This window comes from Xenopus laevis, chromosome 3S (assembly GCF_017654675.1).
Source record: "Xenopus laevis strain J_2021 chromosome 3S, Xenopus_laevis_v10.1, whole genome shotgun sequence".
Classification (NCBI taxonomy): domain Eukaryota; kingdom Metazoa; phylum Chordata; class Amphibia; order Anura; family Pipidae; genus Xenopus; species Xenopus laevis.
The window spans coordinates 21123340-21141461 of record NC_054376.1 but is presented as its reverse complement, the minus strand read 5'-3'; the positions used below and the strand labels follow the sequence as shown (position 1 = coordinate 21141461).

General features: G+C 40.0%; 1 protein-coding gene across 2 annotated transcripts in view; it reads right to left on the bottom strand.

Annotated features, from left to right (window-relative positions):
• Positions 1-18122, bottom strand: part of grk5l.S (G protein-coupled receptor kinase 5 like S homeolog) — a 48852-nt gene that overhangs the window by 10590 nt on the left and 20140 nt on the right. Inside the window, exons 1-9 of one of the 2 annotated variants that reach the window (XM_018254994.2) lie at positions 10831-10926; positions 8398-8901; positions 7885-7997; positions 7720-7797; positions 5893-5993; positions 3998-4090; positions 3795-3858; positions 1027-1167; positions 309-499 (exon numbers count right to left, since the gene is read on the bottom strand). In XM_018254994.2, coding sequence (XP_018110483.1) covers positions 309-499; positions 1027-1167; positions 3795-3858; positions 3998-4090; positions 5893-5993; positions 7720-7797; positions 7885-7997; positions 8398-8485 — 869 coding nt within the window. In that variant the 5' untranslated portion in view covers positions 8486-8901; positions 10831-10926. Of the gene's footprint in view, positions 1-308; positions 500-1026; positions 1168-3794; positions 3859-3997; positions 4091-5892; positions 5994-7719; positions 7798-7884; positions 7998-8397; positions 8902-10830; positions 10927-18122 lie in introns of those variants that run through there. The other variant, XM_018254993.2, reaches the window with a different exon arrangement.

Genomic DNA, 18122 nt, shown 5'->3' with positions numbered 1-18122 from the left:
ACCCATTAAATAAACCCAATAGGCTAGTTTTGCCTCCAATAAGGATCAATTACTTCTTAGTTTGGATCAAGTACAAGGTGCTGTTTTATTATTACAGGGAAAAAGGAAATCGTTTTAAAAAAATTGATTATTTGGCTAAAATGGAGTCTATAGGAGATGGCCAATCAGTAATTCGGAGATTTCTGGATAATGGGTTTCCAGATAACAAGATAACCATAAAGAGATATTTGTCAATTCTTCTATATAAAATATTGCAGCATTTGGAATTTGATTGCATGACTGAAATACACCAGTAGATTATCCCTAACCTGTAAACAATTCCCTCCTGGTGTAGATGTTCTAAGCCACAGCAGAGCTCAGCAGCATAAAAGACCACACGTTCCTCCTCGAAGCCAGAATTTCCCATATTGTAGATATGGAACTTGAGGTCACCACCGTTCATGATCGTCAGCACCAGACACAGGGCGTCTTTCGTTTCATAGGAGTAAGCCAGACTAACCTAATGCAAAAGAGAAGGTTATTGGCCGACTGAACTGTCCTACAGATTTCCCAATTCTCCAGCCTGGCTCTCTTAAATTAGTAATATACGTCTACAGTTTATTCCTGGAGAACCTGGAATTGGATTGCCTGGTCATAAGGTATCATCTTGTATTGTCTCTGTGGTTTATGGAATACATGCTTATATTACAAATAATACAGAAAACAATAAATAGATACAGGTAGATTTAGATCTAGAAAATGAAATCCATGCAGTGCTTTATTATGGCAGGGACAATTCACACGGTTACAATAATTTTATAACCACAATTGTGCTGCTGCAGTCCTTTGTAGCCTCAGGCACACAAATACTTATTAAAGACCCTGTATATGAAAATGAGATGATGTTTGCAGACGACCATTTATTTTCAGAGTGTCTCTATCATATTGTTTTACACAGTCTGATTATGCTGCCACTTATTATTAGCAGGAAGTCAATTGGTACAATACACCATCTGTACAAGCTCCAAACATTAAAAGGGTCAATACCACAAAACGGCTGTTCACTTTCTCCAGGATCTGCTTCTCATTCAGGGCCATTGATTCTCCCTTTCTCTTCTTGATCCTCTTCTTCTCTAGTTTTTTACAAGCATACATCTTCCCTGTGGCACGGACTTGGCACGCACACACCTTCCAGAGATCAGACTTGGGTTAAAGGGAGCAATAGGAGGAGATGGACAGGGCTAATATGAGCAGAATCAGGAGTTATAGGAAGGGTTAAATGGAACAATGGGAGTTATATGGAGGGTTTATATGGTGCAATAGGAGAAATTTTAGGGAGGGGTTATATGGAGCAATAGGAGGGTTAGAGTGAGAAGGTATATGGAACATTAGAAAAGTTAAAGATAGGGTTATATGGAGCAATAAGAGGAGTTGTAGGGAGGGTTATATGATACAATATGAGGAGTTATAGGGAGAGGGTATATGGTACATTAGAAAAGTTAAATAGAGGGGAGCAACAGAATTTATTGGATGATGTAATACAATTACTAGAAGATATATAGAGCGACAAATTATTAGAGTGTTATATGAAGCAATAAAGTTAAAGGGGGAGCTCTATAGAGAAATAGGATTATTTGAAGGGTAAAATTTAGCATTTGGAGTAGGGTTATATGGAGTAATAGGAGGAGTTATAGGAAAGGGGTTGCACTGCCTTGCAAAAGTATTCACCACCTTGGCTTTTTACCTATTTTGTTACATTCCAACCTATATTTTAAATGTCTCTTAATCTTATTTTATGTGATGGATCTGCACAAAATAGTCTAAGTTGGTGAAGTGAAAAACTGAAAATTGGCATGTGCATATGTTTTCACCCCCTTTGCCATGAAGCCCCTAAAAAATCTTTGTGCAACCAATTACATTCAAAAGTCAGATAATTGCAAAACCTCTGGGGCAGATTTTATCCACATGGCTTGGTCCTGCCCTCCAGTGCAGGAACTCTGGTCTAAAGTGATGGAGACCCTAGCAGACGAATGGGGTACGCCACAAATAGTGGACCCAGCAATCTGCTTGCTGGGAATAGACGAGATATTATCCTCTGCTGCGGCCAAGGAACAATTGCGAATGATTTGATTGCTGTTATGTTCTATCCTAAAAAAAAAACAGTGGTCATGCACTGGATGGGGGGATCTCATCCATGGCTTTCTGGAGAAACCTAGTAGATGGAGCTTTCCCCCTAGTAATACTAACTTATGAAATTAGAGGGGAGCACGACAAGTTTGATAAAATTTGAGGGGACTGCTGCGACCAAGAATTTGATGAATAACTGGCCCCATTTTAAATTGTTGTGACCGGCTATATAATGTTACCTACGATTACTTGTATAATGATAACTACTTTATTTTGTGAGAGAATTATCCAGCTACTTAAAACTTAAGTTTGACCTGACATCATCTGCATGCAGTATTGTTAAAAAATGTAATGACATTGTTGTTTTGTGTTGTTTTGGTTTTGTAAAATCAATAAAAAAATGTACCTTAAAAAAAAAAAAAAGTCCACCTGTGTGCAATCTAAGTGTCACATCATCTGTCAGTATAAACACACCTTTTCTGACATGGTACCACAACAAACCTGGCAAGAGAGGGCCACCCACCAAAACTCACAGAGGGTATTAATCAGAGAAACAACACAGAGACCAAATTTAGCCCTGAAGCAACACAGAGACCAAATTTAGCCCTGAAGGACTTGCAAAGTTCCACAGCAGAGACTGGAGTATCTGTCCATAGGACCACAATAAGTCGTACACTCCATAGAAAAAAGCCATTGTCCTTCCAGCAGGACAATGACCCGAAGCAACACTTGAGTGGTTTAAGGGGAAACATTTAAATGTGTTGGAATGGCCTAGTCCAGACCTCAATTCAATTGAATGGTCAGATTGCGGTTTACAAGGAAAAACCATCCAACGAAGGAGCTGGAGCAGTTTTGCCTTGAGAAATGGGCAAAATCCCAGTGGCAAGCTCATAAAGACTTATCCATAGCGACTTGCAGCTGCAATTGCTGCAAAAGGTGACTCTACAAAGTACTGACTATAGGGGGGTGAACAGTTATGCACGGTGAAGATTTCTGTTATTTTGTCCTATTTGTTGTTTGCTTCACAATAAAAAAACATCTTCAAAGTTGTAGGCATGTTCTGTAAATGAAATGGTGCAAACTCAACATTTTAATTCCAGGTTGTGAGGCAACAAAACATAAAAAATGCCAAGGGGGGGGTGAAGACTTTTGCAAGGCACTGTATATGGAACAATAGGAGGAGTTATAGGGAGGGGTTATATGGTACAATAGGAGGAGTTATACAGAGGGGTTATATGGTACAATAGGAGGAGTTATAGGGAGGCGTTTTATGGAGCAATATGAGGAGTTATAGGGAGGGTTATATGGTACAATAGGAGGAGTTATACAGAGGTGTTATATGGTACAATAGGAGGAGTTATAGGGAGGCGTTATATGGAGCAATAGGAGGAGTTATAGGGAGGGTTATGGGGGAAGAAGTTATAGGAAGGTTATATAAAGCAATAGGAAGTGTAACAGGAGGTCATATATAGTAATAGGAAGAGCTAAAGGGGTTATAAGGAGAAGATATAAAGAGGAGTTAAATGGGACAACAAATCTATAGGAAGGTGTTATATGGAATAATAAAAGAATATAGATTACACAATGTAGATATAAACAGTCAGGCAGCAATATGTAATAGGAGTGTGAAGCAGAGGATACAGGTTGAGCCATTACCAATTTGCATGTGCGTTAAAAGACTGACTTACCTCCCCAAAGCCACCTTTGCCTAGTACCCTGTACTGCCGGAAAGTATCTTTTGTAACCTGTTGTCTGAAATAGTAAAACAACCCACTCATTATTATGATACATATTTTTTTATTAAAATTCAACAGTCAACATTCAGAATGGTTAAAAAAAACATCATAATACACATACTTTTAAAACACAGTAGGTCTCATTGTTGTGTTACCTTTCTAGGCTTTTCCACTGCAAGAAACGATCGAAGTACATACTTTCCTGGTACTCTCGGAACGGGGACCCACTAAGGAACTCATGGAGTTCGCTGGAGGCAAAAAGATGGACATGTTTGAGCATTGCAGTACAGCAAATATTTTAGAAATGCTTTAAGTAGCACTTGCTGAGTGGCCCTCCAAGGGCTTTAATATGGTTCCTAGTGGTAAGAATACATGCATATTGCTGAGCTGGGGTGTAGAACAGTCGGCCCCTTTGGGTAAGGTAATAAGACTTTAGCAATGTTTGAATTAGAGGGGTGTCATTAATTTCAAAGCACCCAATAAGACTGCTGTTTAATGGAAGCTTTTAAAGGACAAGTAAACCTTAAAAATAAGAATGTAAAATTGATGAGGGTGCTATTCTAAGCACTTTTGCAATACATTCATTCATTATTTATTTTTTTAAATTCCAAGATATTAAAGGATTCATGTACTGTTAACATCAATGAATTTCGTTACAGCGGCGCCACCTGTGGGTCATTTTCTTACCAGTCAAAAGTGGGAAGGCTCTCTCATAAGAGAGGACTCCTATGTGCTCCCACAAAAAAAAAAAAAAATTAAAAAAAGGTTAAAGGGGAACGATCGAGAAAATGAAAATTTAATACAAGCTTCATCATGCTGAAATAAGAAACTTTCTAAATACAATCAATTAAACGGGTAGTTCACCTTTAAGGTAACTTTTATTATGTTATAGAACGGTCAATTCTAAGCAACTTTTCAATTGGTTTTCATTATTCATTTTTTATAGTTTTATAGTTATTTAAAATAGTCCTTTTTCTTCTGACTCTTTGCAGCTTTCAAATGGGCGTCGCTGACTCCCTTCTACAAAAAAATGCTCTGTAAGGCTACATTGTTATTGTACATTGTTATTGTTACTTTTTATTACTGATCCTTCTATTCAGGCTCCTATTCATATTCCAGTCTTTTATTCAAATCAATGCATGGTTGCTAGGGTAATTTGGACCCTAGTTACCAGACTGCTTAAGATGCAAATTGAAGAGCTGCTGAATAAAAAGCTAAATAACTAAAAAAAAAAAAATAATAAAATATGAAAACCAATTGCAAATTCTCTCATAATATCACTCTCTACATCATACAAAAAGTTATCTCAACGGTGAACAACTTTAACTATTCTGTACCGTTTCTGAAATAATCAAGTTTATGTTCACTATATGTTCTCAGCATCTGTTTCCCTTCAATTCTGTCATCTTGCAACAGTTGGGTGTCAGATATTCATTGATAGTTAGATCCATTATATCTTATAGGGGGCTCCCTTTCCTAGCAGATGAATTAGAGCTCATTCAAATAACTGTTTCCAGTACAAACAATATCTAACAAAATAGCTGCCTTTTGCACAAATTCTGCATGTAGAAAGAAAGGGTTTCTGGTGATTTTAATAGAGTGAGTTCTAATACATCTTCTAGGCAAAAAGAGCCCTCCTATAAGATATATTTGATCTAACTGTCAATGAATATCTGACACCCAACTCCTGCATGAAGACAATGAAGAGAAACAGATGCTGAGAGAGGAATAGCGAGGATGAACTTGATTATTTCAGAAACGGTACAGCATTTTTAATTGGTTGTATTTAGAAAGTTTCTTACTTCAGTATGCTGAAGCTTATATTAAATTTTCATTTTGAAGTCAATGATAAATGGGACCTTCCATGCAAAATGTCCAATTAAACATTTATAGACAAAGTAAATGAATTTAATTTATAAACTGTTCTATATAGATGGGGCAGATCAAGCACCAGCAGCCATTAAACCAAGTCTAAATTTCTACTATTCCCCTCAGCTGCAGGTTGTACTCCAAGAACAGACAGACATCTGTAAGCTGTGCCTCTACTCACCTAATGCACCGAGTGAATATTTCCTTGCTGGGATTTTTTCCAAGATTCTCAATGCATTCCTCCATATAAGCATCTGGGATCTCTGGCATATAGTCGGACGACTGAAAGGAAAAATGGGTACAGAATAGTTATGAGAGCTGTGCAGTTCTTTCCTTGGCCCTTGCTTGTGCCTCAAACATGCAGACTAGAGCCATACAGTGTTCCCAACATAAAGTACAAATTCTGATTTTCTTTCTGACCTCTTTATGCTAGAGACACATGGGATATTAAGTCCCCTTATACTTGTTTCCCCTCTTAAAGGAGAATGAAACCCCATGGCGATAAGCCCCCACTGGCAGCTCTGCAGGCGCCCCTTCCTGCCTCCCCCCTGCACGGTCTTACCCTTGAATTCTGTTTCCTCTAGAAATAGCGACCGCATATGCATAGTGAGAGCAGAGGAGCTCACGGCGGCATCTTCTTCTCTTTGGTAATCTTTGTGTCTTCTTCCTCCCCTTCGGGAATTTCCATCTCTTTCAGCACATGCGCAGTTGTCCAGGACGTGTAGATTGCGCCAACTGCGCATGCTCACTTCACGAAGATTACTGAAGAGAAGAAGATGTCGCCCGTGAGCACCGCTGTGCTCACTCTGCATGTGCGGTCGATATTTCTAGAGGGGACAAAATTCAGGGGGGTGCAGGGGGGAGGCAGGGAGGGGGGGCATCAGAGGGTGGCCAGTGGGGACTTATCACCATGGAAGGTTTAGTTATCCTTTAAGGATCAAGAATAACAGTACCATGCCCATGTCCCCCAATTTAAATGGCTTTGTATACTTAAAGGAAAAGCAAGCTTTTAATTGTAAAATCTCTATGTGGCCATAGATGTATCAATTACAATCTTTAAGATCGTTCATTTTCAATGCAAACATGTTAAAGCTGAATCATCAGATATACAGAAAGAAACAATAGAATTCAACTGTATCTAAAGACGATTCAACTACCGCTTTTATTACCACCAGGTTTCGTACATGCATATGGGAATTTAATGTGTTGAGACCATTGGGTAATTGTTTTGCTATTTTTCGTGACAATATATTTATTTAAAGGGATCCTGTCATCGGAAAACATGTTTTTTTCAAAATGCATCAGTTAATAGTGCTACTCCAGCAGAATTCTGCATTGAATCTATTTCTCAAAAGAGCAAACAGATTTTTTTATATTCAATTTTGAAATCTGATATGGGGCTAGACATTTTGTCTATTTCCCAGCTGCCCATGGTCATGTGACTTGTGCCTGCACTTTAGGAGAGAAATGCTTTCTGGCAGGCTGCTGTTTTTCCTTCTCAATGTAACTGAAGGAGTCTCAGTGGATCATGGGTTTTTACTATTGAGTGTTGTTCTTAGATCTACCAGGCAGCTGTTATCTTGTGTTAGGGAGCCGTTATCTGGTTACCTTCCCATTGTTCTTTTGTTTGGCTGCTGGGGGGGGAGGGGTGATATCACTCCAACTTGCAGTACAGCAGTAAAGAGTGATTGAAGTTTATCAGAGCACAAGTCACATGACTTGGGGCAGCTGGGAAATTGAAAATATGTCTAGCCCCATGTCAGATTTCAAAATTGAATATAAAAAAAAAAATCTGTTTGCTCTTTTGAGAAATGGATTCCAGTGCAGAATTCTGCTGGAGCAGCACTATTAACTGATTCATTTTGAATTTTTTTTTTTTCCCCATGACAGTATCCCTTTAATGTTTCTCTTTGGAGCAGACACACTTTCCACTCATTTAAAAGATTTGGACAAGTCTTTTCTTCACACATGGATCATGCTACATCATAAACACAAAGCAGAAACTCACTTCTGGGGTGAAAAATCTGGAAATAATCTCTTCTCCTGTTTCCTTTCTCTTCTCATCGGGTGAAACTTCATAATCTACCTGAGAGAGACAGAGATGTTATAACCAGCATGTTCTACTTAAGAGGTCTAATCAGCGTATACATAACCGCAAGTGCCTGTTTCTTACCACCGCATCGAGGAAGTTAATGCATCGAAGGAAATGCTCCCTGGTATCACAGAACTGGCGAAAAAGGCGGCAGCCGATCGGCTGTTTCTCACACAAGCTTGGATAGTCCCTTACTGAAAATAGAAAAATACAATTAAACAACAGAAAATTAAAAAAAAAAAAAACAGCTACAAGCTTCTCTCCTTATTTTTATTGATACCAAAATTCTGATTTTAATGTTCAAATGAAAATACAACAGCTGGTTTTGCTTCCAATAAAGATTAATTACATCTTAGTTGGGATCAAGTACAATGTGCTGTGTTAATACAGAGAAAAAGAAAATTATTTTTTAAAATTTGGATTATTTAGACAAAACAGTCTATGGAAGACAGCCTTTCTGTAATTCAGAGCTTTATTAAAGGACCAGTAACATCAAAAAAAAATATTTAAAAATTAGTTTGTGCACAATGAAAAATAAACACCAAGACAAATGAAACTTTTAAAAAGCAAAGCCTTTATTAAGAAATAACTTACAGAAAATCCACTTCCTGTCCTCTTCAGAAACGGCGAAAAGGCGACCATCCACACTGCATCGATCGATTTCTCCTCCCTGGCTCCTCATTGACAGGCATCCTCCTCCCGGCGTCCAGCAGCAGCTGTGTATCAGGCTCTTCACTCCTTTCCCGTGGATCGGCTTCCCTGCTCCGCTCACATCCCTCTCTGTCTTCCCTCCTCCCCTGCTCCACTACTCTGAGAGAGAGACATGAGGTGCCTGATTTCAAACCAGGCAGAACAGAAAGGCGCACGTTACAGGCAGTGTCACAGGCTCTCCTCTTCACCGTTCATTGGCAGCGATAGGGTTAATCCCAGGCCAGTTCCCACGTGGGAGGGTAGGGCTTAGGCAAGGATCGCTCACTGCTCAGTGAAGGAGAGCCTGTTACGTGCGCCTTTCCTGGATTGTAATCAGGCGCCGCATGTCTCTCTCAGAGTAGTGGAGCAGGGGAGGAGGGAAGACAGAGAGGGAGGTGAGCGCCGTTTCTGAAGAGGACAGGAAGTGGATTTTCTGTAAGTTATTTCTTAATAAAGGCTTTGCTTTTTAAAAGTTTCATTTGTCTTGGTGTTTATTTTTTGTTGTGCACAAACGAATTTTTAAACATTTTTTTTTTATGTTACTGGTCCTTTAATAACACATTTCTGGATAGTGGATCCTATACCTGTACACTAAAGGAAAAGTCTGAATATGTAATGTAACAATGCCAACCACCCCAATTAAATCATCATACATATAACGAAAACAAATAAACGTCTAATAAACGCTTCCTGTTGATTGGCTGCTATGGGTTAATTAAGGTGAAGCACATACTGCGCCTTTATACCATCATTCCGTACTCTTTAGAGTGTACTTGGTGCAGTATGATCAATTATTCAGACTGTCTGTTCGTGTGCACTTACAAGGGCTGTGCCAAATAAAATGAATTTCTATTGCAATGTACCTGTACAAAGCAACTGAATTGGTGGAGAAAAATCAAATGTGGACCCACTAGGTGTCACCACAGTCAAAATGAGGAGCTGAAGCACTACATGGAGTAGAACACTAAGACCATCAAAGCAGGGTTGTTATACTGGCAATACCTTGAGATTAGTAGCAGCTAATTGTAACTTGCTGCTATGGTCCATGAATGATGCCGCCTACAAGTAATTATGAAACATAACTCTAGCCAGATACAAAGAGCAGCTACAAATCTTCCCAAGTGCCATAAGTTGCACATACATGGGCGATTTAACCTGCCAGCTTGGCCCCTCCGGCCAAAGCCAGCATTTAATTGCACAACGTATGGGGCCCTTTCCCAATATCTGCAAAGGTTTCCATTATATGAATGTCAGCCAGGGGGACCAAACATTCGGATAAGTCTGATGTAGCCCAACATATGATCCTGCACATTTTTAAAACCTGGACCCAACCCAGACCGACACTGCATTTCTAACAGCTACCTTACCTGTAACCTAACCCACTACCTGCTGACCATTAGTAATGGGTGAATCTGACCTGTTTCACCGAAACAAATGTGCAACAAATGTTTTCATCCGTTGGATTCTGTGGGCATCCTTTTCATAGTGTAACCTAGGCGAAAATTTTTGCTCATCCCTACTGACCACCATTAAACCAGACGTGATGATGAAGGGGGGGGGTTTAAAGAAGCAAAACCTGCTCTCATACGCAATAATACCCGCACCTGCATGTCTTATTCGCAACCCATGTCTACCGTCAATTAAAAGAGAGATTTATCTTTTATTGCACAGGGATTTTGTTAAAGGAACACCAAAAAATTAAAGCATTTTAAAGTAATTAAAATATAATGTACTGTTGCCCTGCATTGGTAAAAGTTATGTGTTTGCTTTAGAAAGACTACTATAGTTTCTATAAACAAGCTGCTGTGTAGCCGTGTAGGCAGCCTTTCAAAGCTGAGAAAAGGCACATGTTAGATAAGCTCTGTAGTACACAATGGGATTGTACAGCGTGCATATGTTATCTGCTATGTAACCTGAGCCTTGAATAGCTGCCCCATGGATACACAGCTCCTTGTTTTTATAATCTTTAATAGGCTTTCTGAAGCAAACAAACCAGTTTCACAAATTCAGGGAACAGTACACATTTTATATTTTAGTATCTTTGGAACACTCATTTTATGGTGTTATTGTTCATTTAAATGAAAATGCATATGGCAGCTATCAACAATTCAAGCCTTGTAAATACCGGCTGACCCATCTGATGGCAAAGGCTGTAAAACTTACATGAAGTCGTGCAAAATTATTGAAATATGTAATATATTCCCTGCATTGAAATAAGTTGCTAGAAACTATTACGGCCTCCAAGTATGTTGTAATAACTTCTAGGAACGAAGAACAACATTAAGCATTACACTAATAGAGCTCACGGAATCTTCCATATAACAAAGTAGGACTCACCAAGCTGCTTGCGCAAGTCTTCACACTGAATGATATGGGGAAATTTCAGGATTTCTTTCCATTTTTTGCTTCTCCCTTTTCGTTTTCCACCTCCACCTAAAGGTCAGAAAGACAAAATGAGATTTCTTTGATTAAATTCATTTCAGGAACTACATATTTTTACTTGTCTTATTAGACAGATGTACAGACATTCTACTTAGACTCCTTACACCACATGTGATTTCACTGTAGCCTACGTGAAATCACATGAAAATATCTTCAAAATTACTCCTACATGCACTAGTATCAGTGCCCTGCAATTGCACTAGTAATCCACAATGCAGCACCTTAAAGGAATAGTTCAGCGAGAAAATAAAATCTGGGTAAATAGATAGGCTGTGCAAAATAATGTTTCTAATATAGTTAGTTATTCAAAAATGTAATGTACAAAGACTGGAGTGATTGGATGTCTAACAGCTTTTCATCTCTCTAACTCTGAGCTAGTGAGTGACTTGAAGGGGGGCCACATGGTACATTTTTGTTCAGTGAGTTTGCAATTGATCTTCAGCATTCAGCTCAGATTCAAAAGCAGATATGAGACATGTGTAGAATGCTTTACCATACCCGAGTGTCAAGAAACACCAAACATAACACTTGGGTTTGGCTATAAGGGGTTATCCTCAGTCTCTCAATCAGCTTACACACGGTTAAACCAACATCAGACACCCCAAAACATAGCAACAGACACCCCAAAACATAGCTGCCACCATCTATCATTAACAGCTGACAGAAACCAAATGTGACTATTCCTCTGTGACAATTTCCCAGCTGCCCCAAGTCATGTGATTTGTGCTCTGATAAACTTCAATCACTCTTTACTGCTGTACTGCAAGTTGGAGTGATATCACCCCCCTCCCTTCCCCCCCCCCAGCAGCCAAACAAAAGAACAATGGGAAGGCAACCAGATAGCAGCTCCCTAACACAAGTTTACAGCTGCCTGGTAGATCTAAGAACAACACTCAATAGTAAAAACCCATGTCCCACTGAGACACATTCAGTTACATTGAGAAGGAAAAAACAACAGCCTGGCAGAAAGCATTTCTCTCCTAAAGTGCAGGCACAAGTCACATGACCAGGGGCAGCTGGGAAATTGACAAAATGTCTAGCCCCATGTCAGATTTCAAAATTTAACATAAAAAAATCTGTTTGCTCGTTTGAGAAATGAATTTCAGTGCAGAAGTCTGCTGGAGTAGCACTATTAACTGATGCATTTTGAAAAAAACATGTTTTCTGATGACAGGATCCCTTTAAACACTCTTTCTTATAGTAGTTAGTCAGCGTAAGATCCTACTTGTCCAACAAGCACTCCAGCAGCCAAAGGGTTAATTTACATTCAAACACTGATAGCCGTACTAGTTATTCAACATGTAAATAGGCAACTTTCCCTTTCCACACATACAAAGAGTTCATACAATTAGATACATGCATTCATATGGGCAATGAGTTTTGGAGCACAAGGACAAATGTATTATTTTTAATATTAACAGTAACAGTGCATGTATATAAAAGAATATATTACAAAGAAGACATAGAATTGCAGTACATAAAATAAAACCCTAAATTTCTGAAAATTCTGATCAGGCTTGTGTTCTGTGACTTCATAAGCGAGTGTCAGAGATGCTAAGCGTGTGATGCATGTGAATTAAGTGTTAAGCCGCGTTAAAAACCTTAAGGCATTGGTGTTTGCTGTGCATGCTGGGACTGCTGGGAGCAAAAAGGGAGTAAGTGCAAATAACTGACTGCTGGGTGCTCTGAGAGTATCTGACAGACAAAAAGCTTTTTTTTTCTCTGTTTGGGGTTAACTTGTAAATACATTTAGTAAATTTATTTTCTTTTTGTGTTTTATCCTGAGTTTTTTTAATAAAAAGTTAATAAGGGGTTGTTTTACTGCTGGTAGCAAACAGCATTTATTTTCTCTCTTTCCCTCTGTCTGCTAATTAAGGGGGGGAGTTAATCAGGAAAATTCTGATCAGGCTTGTGTTCTGTGGTTTGAAACCTTTATCCCTGTGACTTCATAAGCGAGTGTGGGAGCCAGGGCCGTCATTAGAAATCACAGGGCCCTGTACAACAAAATCTTCAGGGCCCCCTGACCCGCCCACCCTTGCCCCCAAGCCCCACCCCACATCCCGCCCACTCCACACTACAGTTAAAAGAACACAGACATTAGTGCTTAAAAAGGTAACCCCCACACACAAGTTATAAAAAGCTATTGATGGTCAGGGCCCCTTATAAGTTAAAAAAAAACTGTAGTGCCAGGGCCCCCATAAAAATGTTTTTGAAAAATCGGTGGTCAGGGCCCCCCTACAAGTTAAAAAAAAATAATTGGTGATCAGGGCCCCCCTATAAGTTAAGGGGAAAAAAAACATTGGCGCCAGGGCCCCCCATAAGAGTTTATTTGTTTATTTATTTTTTTAAAACATTGGTGGCAAGTCCCCCCTTACAAGTAAAAAAAAAAGTTGATGGCCTAGGCCCCCCCACAAGTTGTAAAAAGCCATTGGTGATTAGGTCAGACAACCCCCCATTTTTAAAAAAATTGCTTGCCAGGGTTTTGTTCCTAAGGGGGGGGGCCGGCCATGTTTCACTTACTTGATTAGCCAAGCCTCCCTGCTTTCAGCGTGCTGCACAGCAGCTCTGTGCACGGAAGCTTTTCTCCTATTAAGATTTCCTATACCCTCGTGGTCCTTTAAGAATAAGTCCCTGTAAAGCTTTACAGGGATTGGATAAGGGGATCCAATACCAATACAGATTTACCAGGACTTATTCTTAAATGACAAATGAGGTTACAGGAAATCTTAATAGGAGAAAAGCTTCCGTGCACAGAGCTGCTGTGCAGCACGCTGAAAGCAGGGGGCCCGGCTAATCAAGTAAGTGAAGCATGGTCGGGCCCCCCTTAGGAACAAAACCCTGCAGGCCCGGGACAACTGTCCCCCTGTGACCCCCTGATGGCGGCCTGGTGGGAGCTGCTAAGCGTGTGTTGCATGTGATCTAAGTGTTGCATGTGAATTAAGTGTTAAGCAGCGTTAAAAACCTTAAAGCGTTTAAAAACAAAAAGGCGTTTGTGAGGAATTGCACTGTAAGTACCCAGTGTAAATATGAGTGCAAGTGGGTTTGCTGGAATCACTCAGTGTGTGTCTTGTCACATGTATGTAGTGTTGGAGCAGCAGTTCCATGCAGTATTTATATGTGAGAGATGTCGGTGGGTTTTCATCTTGGAATCTGAACTGCAGACTCTAATGGGTGAACTTGCAGCACTGAGAGCAGTGGCAAACAAGGGGGAGGAAAGGAGGCTCACAGAGCAACCACTGGCAGGGGTTAGTGGAGTGGGGGGAGGAGAAGGGGCAGTGGAGGCTAATGAGGGAGGAAGGTTTGTGACAGTCAGGAGGGTAGTAGGGGACAGAAGGGTAGGGGCGCTGGTCCACAGTTTGTCCAAAACAGCAAATTCACCATTTTGGCTGAAGATGCTGGGTAGGAAAGCTCTGAACTGGCATGTATGGAGCAGGCTGACTCTCAGAGCACCCTGGGAGGCAGTGGCTCTAATAGGGGTGGTGGTGGGAGTGCAAGGAAGGAAAAGCAGGTTCTAGTTATAGGGGATTCAATTATTAGAAAGGTCGATAGTGTAATCTGCCTTAAGGACCCTTCATGCCGAACAGTCTGCTGCTTGCCTGGTGCTAGGGTTCGGCATGTGGTGGAAAAGATTATTGGGAGGGGCTGGGGAAGACCCGGCAGTCTTGGTACACATAAGTACCAATGACCAAATAAGCCGATGTGGTTAAGTCCTCAAGAACAATTTTAAAAATTAGGTGTAAAGTTGAGGGCGAGGACTTTCAAGGTAATTTGTGGTACTAGTATTAAATCTATGTTTGCAAATGCAAGGAGTCTGACTGGTAAAATGGGAGAGCTGGAGGGAAAATATGATTGGTGTGGCCAAAACATGGCTGAATGAGTCGCATGACTGGGCAGTTAATATCAGCAGCTATACTTTGTTTCGGAGGGACAGAGGCAATAGAAAAGGAGGAGGGGTATGTCTGTTTGTTATTGAACCCCTGGGTAATAGTGACCATAATGTTATATCATTTAATGTCTGGTGCAAAAAACAAATACACACTGGGGCAACAAAAAACATGAATTTCAGAAAAGCTAATTTTAGTGCCTGTTATTGAACCCCTGGGTAATAGTGACCCTAATGTTATATCGTTTAATGTCTGGTGCAAAAAACAAATACACACTGGGGCAACAAAAACCATGAATTTCAGAAAAGCTAATTTTAGTGCATTGAGGGCTGCCCTTCAGAGAATTGATTGGGCATTATGTTTTCAGCTAATAACACAGAACAGAAATGGTTGCCATTTAAAATATTATTAAATCATTACTGTTCTCAATGCATCCCCTTAAGGAGTAAATGTAGAAGTTCCAAGAATCACCCTATGTGGCTTAATATAGAAATAAGAAGTTAATAGGAAAGAAGAGAAAGGCATTTAAAAACTACAAATCTGTTGGGACAGAAGCTGCATTTAATGAATATAAACAGTATAATAAATGTTGTAAATCAGCAATCCGGAAGGCAACAAAAGGAAATGAAGAGTGCATTGCGGCGGAGGCTAAGACTAACCCCAAGAAGTTTTTTAAATATATAAATAGTAAAAAGATGCAGGTTGAGAGTGTTGCTCCATTAAATAATGGTACCAGTATGGTTGTAACAGATACAGAAAAGGCAAATGTGCTAAATCAGTTCTTTTCTTCAGTGTATACAATAGAGGAGTCTGAATTCCTAGACATACTTCATAGCTGCACTGATGGCTCAGCTCAATCTAGTCAGTGGCTGACTCAGGATATGATCCATAAAGCTTTAATAAAAATGAATGTAAACAAGGCTCCAGGGCCTGATGGCATACACCCCCGAGTTCTAAGAGAGCTTAGTTCAGTTTTAGACCAGCCCCTATTTGTGATTTTCTCAGATTCACTTTCATCTGGTATGGTACCTATGGATTGGAGAACAGCTGATGTCATTCCAATATTTAAAAAGGTATTACGATCTCAGCCTGGCAATTATAGGCCAGTAAGTTTGACAATGGTGGTGGGCAAATTATTTGAAGGCTTGTTAAGGGATCACTTTCAAAATGTTGTCCTAGTGAATGGCATTATGAGCAGCAATCAGCATGGCTTAATGAAGGAAAGGTCCTGTCAGACAAATTTGATTGCTCTTTATGCTGAGGTAAGTAAGATGCTGGACAGTGGGAGGGTAGTAGATGTGATCTATTTGGATTTTGCCAAAGCGTTTGATACCGTGCCCCACAAATGACTGCTTTGCACATGGATAGGAAACTGGCTACAGGATCGTGTACAGAGAGGATGCTTGGAGTAAGGTTCTTAGTGGGGTCCCTCAAAAATAAAAAATGGGATCTTGAACCCTTTTTTCTGCTGCAATATTGAGAGTCTGAAACAGCCACTCTCAAATCTATGTTAAGACCACCAAAGGTGAACATATAAATATCTGTAAAGGTTATACAAATCATTTTAGAGAAACATAACAAAAGCCCAATAGGTTTAGGTTGGTTTGGGATTGAGACAGTCAGGGCACACTGAAGGGGGGAAAATTTGGTAACAAGAACTTACAGCAAGAAAGCTGGTGGATACATAGGCTAAAATCCCTCTACCCTGGTGGTCTTAACATAGATTTTAATTTGTTTAGGTATTAACTGATGTAAATTGCACAGTTGATAAGTTATGTATAAAGTTTTCAACTATATGAGGGTTATTGGATTGATAAAGTTGTGGACTTCAAGATTTTTGGAATAAAGAGTGAACTTTTTGAAGATAAGTCACCACTTGGGAAGAAGCCCTACAGGCGAGGCGCATCAGTGGAGACAGAGGAGTGCCGAAGTGTAACAGAGACATATACAGTGGATGTTGACGGATGCTAAAATCTTTTCGACAACGGCTGCGGGAGAACTCAATTGATTTTAAATGCTGTTTTAATAAGGCAATTTGTGAGTGTAATTTTATTATTCATTAAACATTTGAAAGGCACTTCTGCACGTCACGCTTTTATTGTCCACCAAGGAAGGATACCGGTGGTGATGCGTAACTTGAGGACAGAGATTGATAAGAGAATTATGTTTTTATGTCTGTGAGTATGATCAACTACCTTAACTAATGTTGGTTGAAGTGTGGGTACCAACCATTCTTAAGCTCCCTTAATTTCAATACACAATTGTCACTTATGTTTGATGTAATGACATTCACCTTTATGGTTTTTTGAATTGAGCTAATTTTTGCTGTGGGTTCTGAGACACTAAGGGGCAAATTCACTAAGATTCGTAGTTGCGCCAGGCGTAACTTCGCCGCACTTCGCCAGGCGTAGTTTCGCCAGCGCTCCGCAAATTCACTAAAATCCGAAGTTGCGCACAGGGGTAGCGTAAGGTTGCGAAGTTGCGCTAGCGTTGATTCGCTAAGCGAAGTTACGCTAGCGATGGTTAATTTGCATACGGCGCCAAATTCAAATTTCAATGGAGGAATACGTAGAATCACTACAAATGCCTGGGAAACCTTCAAAACATCAAATAATTTTTTTTTTTTGCCCTACACATGTGCCCACTGTATAGTTAAGTTGCCATGAGTTAGGAAATGTAGGGGGGGAAGGAGGGGAGCCCCAAAAAATTTTTCGATCTTTTTCAGCCTATCACCCATAATTTAAAAAAAATGCCAGCGTTTTTTGGGACTTAGAAAAAATTTGAACTTTTTTTGAAGCAATCCCTATCTACTCTATTGCGCTTCGCCTGGTCTGAGGTGGCGAAGGAAGTCTAGCGTAAAAGGTAGCGTTCAGTACACTGCGCGCATAGTGAATTTGCGTAGCTACGTCCGTAGCGAATATTCGCCAGGCGTAAGGGTGAGAAGTAACACTAGCGAATTTACGCCAGCATTCGTTAGTGAATTTGCGAAGTAATGAAAATGCCCAACGCTAGCGAATTGACGCTAGCGTTAGGCGCTTCGGCGCTTAGTGAATTTGCCCCTAAGGGTGTGCATTTAGTGACAATGCTACACTATATTTTTTCTTGTTTTTTTTCCCAATTCTCTTAAGGGGCGTTCTGTAACTTTCATTGGAATTGTGAATTTGTAACGAATGCATGCTGCAAAGTTGCTTAGACAGTCACATTTCCTTGATGACGCAAAATAAGAATTTTTGGGTGGATATCTCCATTTGCCTTAACTGTAATTGTTTGATGCTATCGAATAGTGATGTGCTGGCCAGCCTA